This window comes from Setaria viridis, chromosome 9 (assembly GCF_005286985.2).
Source record: "Setaria viridis chromosome 9, Setaria_viridis_v4.0, whole genome shotgun sequence".
NCBI lineage: Eukaryota > Viridiplantae > Streptophyta > Magnoliopsida > Poales > Poaceae > Setaria > Setaria viridis.
In genome coordinates, this window is record NC_048271.2 from 35,023,867 (window position 1) to 35,031,877 (window position 8,011).

General features: G+C 44.3%; 2 protein-coding genes across 2 annotated transcripts; both read left to right on the forward strand.

The window, feature by feature from the left end:
- The first annotated feature begins 557 nt into the window (after positions 1–557).
- LOC117838380 (uncharacterized) lies at positions 558–4,312 on the forward strand. The gene is made up of 7 exons (XM_034718384.2): positions 558–777; positions 906–942; positions 2,854–2,927; positions 3,036–3,129; positions 3,220–3,302; positions 3,429–3,621; positions 3,720–4,312. The coding sequence occupies exons 1-6, from the start codon at positions 706–708 to the stop codon at positions 3,597–3,599; spliced, it is 531 nt and encodes a 176-aa protein (XP_034574275.1). The 5' UTR covers positions 558–705; the 3' UTR covers positions 3,600–3,621; positions 3,720–4,312.
- Positions 4,313–4,912: 600 nt separating this feature from the next.
- Positions 4,913–6,899, forward strand: LOC117838377 (uncharacterized). Its single transcript, XM_034718383.2, has one exon. The coding sequence runs from the start codon at positions 5,078–5,080 to the stop codon at positions 6,653–6,655; it is 1,578 nt and encodes a 525-aa protein (XP_034574274.1). The 5' UTR covers positions 4,913–5,077; the 3' UTR covers positions 6,656–6,899.
- The last annotated feature ends 1,112 nt before the right edge of the window (positions 6,900–8,011 follow it).

Below are 8,011 nucleotides of genomic sequence, written 5' to 3' on the forward strand. Positions count from 1 at the left end.
GACCTCGCTCGACGCCCGTCGCTACCCCTCCCGTCTGCCTTCCCTACTCTCCGCCGCCTCCACTCCCATCCGCCCGCCTCCCCTCACCCGGTCACCCATCTCTTCCGGCTGGATCTCGCCCGACGCCCGTCGCCGCCCCTCCTGTCCGCTGCCTCCCCTGCTCTCCAAGGTAAGGAAACCCTACCATGTCTATAGTGTAGAAATTCGAACTCATCTTGTTGGACCATAGTTCTAGATAGTCTTGTGGAAGATGCTTGACTTGGTTGATATTTACTATTTGGCTTTGGATGCTCCTGGTTGATAGTCTTGTGGGAGTTGAATTGAACAAACAATCCAACAGCTATATCTATTACAGAACATCTTATTTCAATAAAATTGCACTGAGCAGGACATCCTGGTTCAATGGTATCTAAGAACACGTGTTTCTTTCATTCTTGTATTGTAGATGGATGAGAGGACCAAGATTGTAACTTGTGCTGTGGTGCATACATGCTGTTCAATCGAGGCCCATGACACTGAGGCCCATAAAGAGAATAGGTGAGAAAGCCCAGACGTACCAAAGTGAGGCCCACACAAAAGAGTCCGACGAGTTCTTCGACTGCGCCGCCGGTCTCCTCGTTACCTCGTGGTTCGCCGGCAACCCAGGAGAAGGAAGCCGCCGCGGCCTCGAGGGGGCAATCGCCGGGTTCTGGCTGGAGGGGATCTATGTTCACGAACGCGCAGCGCCAGGTTGAGCGCACCGGCCGCTCTGGCACCCCGCGAAACCAGTACCTTCAGGTCGGTCCCGTCCCCCCTCCCTTCTTTTATTCCCCAGGAATCGGGGCTGGCGAGTCCTCTTGCTGGAATCCATCCTGCAAATCCGTCTCGCGTTTATTAATCCGTTCCGTTTGATTGCGCGTGTCCAGGATCTTGTGACCCAGTTCCAGAACGCCACGGATGAAGGTTTGTGGCTGGTTTTTACTTAGTTCTTTTCTTTCACACGCTGCCGTGCAGCTCATTTTCCGTGTAATTCTCTAGCAGCTTGAGTGTCAGTATAGGGAGCAGTCTTGAGAGTAACTGGTTTTAGTCTGAATTGTACTGGTAATTTGCTTGATCAGAACCTTAACTTGTTTTTACTATAGCCTAAACACCATCGTGTAAATGTGATGCTTTGTTGCTACTGTTTGATTGTTTCGTTGGAATGGAATCCACTACATGGATTGGTTCATGGAGAAGTATCTACTAATGAATTACATTTTAATTTTGAATATGTTAGAGAGTTAGAATAGCATATTGCACCTGCATTGAAGATCTAGAGGGCCTAAGGAAGATATGCAACATTTGTAAAGATCTAGAGGGTAAAATGAAAATATGCAGCACAAAGATTTAGGGGGTGTTTGGGAACACCGTACTAAACTTTAGCACCTGTCACATCGGATGTTTGGATACTAATTAGGAGTATTAAACATAGTCTAATTACAAAACTAATTGCACAGATAGAGTCTAATTCGCGAGATGAATCTATTAAGCCTAATTAGTCCATGATTTGACAATGTGGTGGTACAGTAACTATTTGCTAATGATGGATTAATTAGCCTTAATAGATTCGTCTCGCAAATTAGACTCCATCTATGCAATTAGTTTTGTAATTAGCTCATGTTTAGTCCTTCTAATTAGCATCCGAACATCCGATGTGACCCTGCATTTTTCATGAGGCGGGCCAAATAGAGAATGAAATGCAAAAATAGGAAAGGTGCATTAGCGGTTAATACGTTGTAATTAGATAAGTTATTGTGCTTGAGATGTGCAATAATGTATCAAGAACGCTTCAATCGGCTTCAGCTGGTTCTAACCATCGATAGGTGGATAACTTCCCATTTTCTAACCCATGAAGCTAAAGAAGCATCCTGTTGATGAATGCAATTAGCGAAAGTGGGAATGCTGGATTGAAGTTCAGTACTTGCTTACTAGCTTTCTACTTGGCAGGGACAGGGGTTCGTGGTCTATTTTTGAAAAAAAAGAGTGAGACTCAATCTCCTTATGCCATCTCACGCTACCGAAGCAGACTCGCTCCGTCTATGCGTCCTGAACCTGAAGATAGAGACCCCAGCTAGACCTATTTAGTTTAGTTGCCTCGGGTGAGCTGAACTACCAGAACTAGTTCTTTACAACTCGTGCCCCGGAGCCCTCTATCTAGAATAGCTCTCTCTGGATTTCCCAGAAATGTTACCAGAATAAGTTACAACTGACTATATCTTCTTTTCCCAGCTTAGCGCCCTCCCACTAAGCTCTCAACCAATCCAAGGTTAAGAAATTCTTGATGATCCAGCTTGAGACTAAGTCGTTTAGTAAGAAGTTATCCTCTAGTGCCCAGGATTCTTTTTAGACTGACTTTTCAATCGTCAAAGGGAATAGAACCAAAACATCGAACGATATGCTTTTATTCATTTTCCACTGTGTCGGACATTTCCTTTTCGATCCTTACTTACTACCATGCTAAAGTTTAGCACCTCGTATCCAAACACCCTAATCAAAACAACAGGGAGAAAATCTGGTCCTTGCGTAGGCTATACATATACTTTCTGGATACTATATTTAGACTTCCGATAGACCCTACACATAAATATTCAGACTTTTGATAAATATGGGTCAATTTTTTTTGAAAAGGGTGCAAAAGATTTGGTGAGAAATTTATTTGAAGGAAAAGCAGATACAACTGAAACAGAGGTTCCAATTAACACAACAAAGAACAACTAGACATGGGTCAATTTGTAAAGGAGAAGCTTATGGAGTGATGTGTTCTTTTTATTGCACTTTATAAATTACATGCTTTTATAAATTGTACTCTCACTTAGTTCATCCGTCTTGTTTCAGAGTCTAAAGAGAAGATAGCTGCAAACTTGGCAAATTTTGCGTATGACCCTTTTAACTATGCCTTTATGCGTCAGGTTGTTGATTATCCTAAACCTTTCTTTTGAAACACTTGCAGCAAATTTTCTTTAATGACAATCTTCAGTTAGCTTTACCGTTTAATAACTCTGTTTTTATTTTCTCAGCTGAATGTTCTTGAGTTGTTCTTGGACTGCATTACAGAGCCAAATGAAAGGCTTGTCGAGTTTGGCATTGGTGGAATATGTAACTCATGTGTTGGTGAGCAACACAATACCTTGGACTCTATTTCTTATTTAATGGGAATTAAGTAAGCACTTACATTTTGTGTTTCCATCCATGTACATGCAGATCCTGCAAATGCTTCAGTCATTGTTCAGTGCGGTGGAATCCCATTGGTTATACAATGCTTATCAAGCCCGGTGCGAAATACTGTAAGTAGATCTGAAGCTAACAAAATGACGTTTTGTTTTTTGGGCTGGCTTTATTTCTGATGATTCTGTGCTTTTCACAGTACGTTTTGCTGATGTCTGCAATTCTCCTCTTATGGTTACATACAGGTGACTTATGCACTTGGGGCTTTGTATTATCTGTGCAACCCGTCCACTAAGAAAGAGATCCTGAAACCTGATGTAGTTAGGATTATAAGAGAGTATGCTGCAGTTGGAGCTATTAACACCAGCTTCAGCAACATGGCTAATGCTTTCCTGGAGAAGCATGTTGATTCATGACCTTTGCTGAGAATATTAGAAGGTATAAAGCTTACATCATATCCTCTGCTTGTACTGTTTTAGCTGCTCTCTTTTGAGGTATTGAATCTATAAATTCACCTGATTTCATTTTGTGGACAGGGTGCTATATAAAGGTGCCGTAATGTGATGTAAATAGAAATGTGCATTATGAAAGAGGGAACAAAATTGAAGGAGACTTTCAAGCTCAGAATTGAAAGCCTGCTCTGCATTCTTCCGATGCTTATTCAAGACCCTAGCTTGTGACTTGATGAGAGAACAATGCCCATAAGGCCTGGCTTAACAAAGAATTCTTGCTCTTCAGCAAGAACATTGCCCTGGTTTTCAATTTAGAAGATACTTTGTCATGGTTCAATTATCTGTTCAAGTGATTACCAACTGTCTTGTCGCCGGCTCCGGAAATTGCTAGTGAATGAATTGTTACTGACAGCAATGTAGCGTCATGAATTCATTGTTGTTTTTCCGATGTCTGGCGGAACCTGCAATGCAAAGACACTGCAATGTAGCGTCATGAGTTCATTTTTCCTCTGACAGAACCTGTAATTTAAAGATTGCATAGGATTGATGTGACATAGTGATCTTGTATGCAGTTGTAGGGAGCTCTGCTGAACACTTTTCTAGAGAGGAGTTTCTAGAGAAGAGTGAATCTCTGCTGATTATATGAAGTGATTCTCTGGAATGACTAATTTTGTGAAGTGATTCTCCATCCTGATTCTAAGAGTTTATGCGAGAGAATCAAAGAAAATCACTTTTAGCCACATAATTACCTCTCTCAGAGAAGTTTATGCTAGAGAATCAAAGAGAATCATTTTTAGCCATATTATTACCTCTCTTAGAGAATCAGCTTTCATAGAGAATCAGCTTTCATAGAGAATCAGATACAGCTAACAGACCCGTACTGAGGAAGTTTTCTTTCTTCCCTCACAGCTTTACATATGAGCTATGTAAAATGGTTTTTTCTTGTGTTCTTTACAGAAAATCAGCCCATGCTATACTTAACGTATGTTCAGTACGTATTAACTTGCTGAATGAGAGAGCCCTGGTAGCATCGAATTTTGTCCCTTTTTTTATCTGGTGGCATCAGAATTGAAGTGTTACACGAGTTGATTCTATCAAAAAAGAAGATGAACTGGCAAGATGACTGCAACATTTTCCCCCTTCTACCGAAACTTCACAATCGATTCCTTGATTTCACAGCCCAGAAAACTATAAAGGCCCAAAAGCCCATTACATCCAGAGGCCTCAGCAAGTCGGCAGCACTTCTTAACCCGGAAGCCCAGGCGGCCGTGGACTCGTAATCGCATTCGTCACCACCGCCGCCGCCTCCCCGCCGCCGCCTTTTCTCCCCTTCCCTTCCCCTCCTCTCCCCAGCCGCAACTACAAAACCCTAGCAAAATTCTCCACCACTCCATCCAATCACTCAAACCCGCCTTGCGATTCAATCGAAGAATCCGACCAGGATGATGCCCGGATCAGCCGCGCCGGCGGGGGGCGCCGGGATGTTCGTCCCGGCGGCGACCGCGGGCACGGTCCTCTGCTGCATGTGCGGCGTGGCGATGCAGCCGAACCCGGCCAACATGTGCGCGCGCTGCCTCCGCGGGCGCATCGACATCACCGAGGGCGTCCCGCGCCACGCCGCCGTGGTCTACTGCCCCGACTGCTGCTCCTACCTCCAGCCGCCGCGCTCCTGGCTGCGCGCGACCCCGGAATCCCCCGAGCTGATGCAGATCCTGCTGCGCCGCATCAACCGACCGCTGGCCCGGCTCCGCGTCTCCCTCTCCGGCGCCGAGTTCGTCTTCTCCGAGCCCCACTCCAAGCGCCTCCGCCTCAAGCTCCGCCTCCGCCGCGAGGTGCTCCACGGCGTCGTCCTCGAGCAGACGCACCCCGTCGAGTTCGTCGTCCACGACCGACTCTGCGACTCCTGCTCCCGCGCGCAGGCCAACCCCGACCAGTGGGTCGCCGTTGTCCAGCTCCGCCAGCACGTGCCCCACCGCCGCACCTTCCTCTACCTCGAGCAGCTCCTCCTCAAGCACGGCCAGGCTTCCCTTGCGATCCGCGTCGCCGCCGCTCCCGGCGGCCTCGACTTCTTCTTCGGCTCGCGCTCCCATGCCGCTCGCCTGGTCGACTTCCTCGCCACCGTCGCTCCTATCCAAACTCAGACAGCCAAGCAGCTCGTCTCGCACGACACCAAGAGCAGCGTCTACAACTACAAGTACACATTTTCGGTCGAGATATGCCCCATCTGCCGCGAGGACCTCATCGCGCTCAGCCCAAAGGCCTCCCGGGACATGGGAGGTCTTGGCCCGCTCGTCCTCTGTGTTAAGGTCACAAATGCCATTGCTCTTCTTGATCCCCTCACGCTGCGTGTTCACCACCTGGAGGAGAAAAAGTACAGGGTGTACAACTTTAAAGCAGCTCTGACTAGCAAGCAGCTCGTGGAGTACATTGTGCTGGACATTGAGCAAGAATCGCCGGAAATTTCCATTGATGGGTCTCGGTACCAATTGGCTTATGCACAGGTTGCCCGGGTGTCGGATTTTGGGAAGAACGACACCATCTTTACAGTTAGGACGCATCTTGGCCATCTGCTGAATCCTGGTGATCATGCCCTTGGGTATGATCTCTATGGCGCGAACCTGAATGATGATGACATGGACACGGCTATGACACGGTACAGCTTACCGGAGGTGGTTCTTGTCAAGAAGAGCTATGAGAAGAGGCCACGCACACGGAGATGGAAGCTGAAGAGGTTGCCAGTGGAGGAAGATGCTGCGAACAAGGCCAAGGGTGAGGAAGAGAAGAGGCTAGATGAGTATGAGTCTTTCCTCAAGGATTTGGAGCAGGACCCAGAGTTAAGGTTTACGATAAATCTGTACAAGAATGAGGACTATAGGTCAGAGATGGCATCAACTGTTGGTGATGATGTCCCTACAGTGCCAATTGAGGAGCTGATTGAGGACCTTACCCTTGGCGATGATGAGGAGGATGAAGGGGATGAAGCTGTAGCAGGCATCGTTCAATCTGGGATGGTGGAATGATCAATATTGCTACTTTGTTTCTTCATTGCTCACTGGGAAGGCTTGGCGCTCACTGCAGGTCATATGCATATGCCTGAGTCGCATCTGTCAGTTATCATATATTTTATTTTCCCTGTTACTGATATAAGTTAAAATGTGGCGGTGTTCCTTAAGTTAAGTTTTGAATTCCGTTGTCCATTCAAATCGACATTGTTTCAACCCTTATCCTGTATTGGGGGCATAACAATCTGTTTTTCCCTTTTCATATTGCCACCTGTCACAGTGTTTTATAAGTTCTAATGCTTTGAGTTTTACCATATTTTCTCAATGCTGTCTCAAGTTTGAGCCATTATCCTGTTTCTGAGTGCAATGATTGTGTCTTAATAATTGCGTTATCATTTCTGCTGCTTGTTGCTCCTTTATCTTTTTATCATACTATAGCTGAACTGCTGACTGTAGGTCTGAACTCTGAACTGGTTCTTTTGTATATTATGTTCTTTTTTCTTTACTGCTATAAGTTTCATTTCAACTTCCGCTGTCAGGATCAATATTGTTTCAACTGACATTCATGTTAAGTTAAATTGTTCTGTGGTGATTTTGTGATATGCTGTTTGCTCGTGACACTGACCCACTCCATTGCTACTATATTTTCAAATTCACAATTTTTTGGGATCACACATGACCTTCAATATAGGTTTCAACCATTATCCTGCTTCTGGGTTGGGGTGGTTTGGGTCTCTAGTAATTTCTATCTGTTATTGTGTATATACTGTATGTTTTTTTTATCCATAGGTCATTCTCTAGCTGATCATAAAATTAGTGTGTAGTTTACTAGCTGTTGACTGCTCCCTCCGTCCACAAATATAAGCATTTTAGGATATTGACGCTGTCTTCAATATACTATTTTGACCAATAATATCTATAAAAATAAATTATTTCAAATAGAAACAATTACATATTATGATAGTTGGTTTCATGATGAATCTAGTAACATCATTTCTACGGTAGTACTCCCTCCGTTTTTTTATAAGGCGCACACGCATATCAAGATTCAAACTTTGTAATCTTTGACCAATAATTTAACTACTATTTTTTTATTTTCATAATTTAAATTTTATATAGTTGGATTCGTAATCAAATATATACTTTACAATGATTATAAGTTTATAACCATAAAAAATATAATATAAGATAAATGAATGGTCAGAGTGTTATTTGGAAGACTGTGCCAATTCATACCATGCCTTATAAACATATAGATGGAGGGAGTAATCTTTATGAATTTCTTGTTATTGATAGCTAAAGTTTAATAAGTTTGACTTCTGAGAAACCTATAAAAGCTTTATATTTGTGGACAGAGGGAGTACCTGTTTTCCT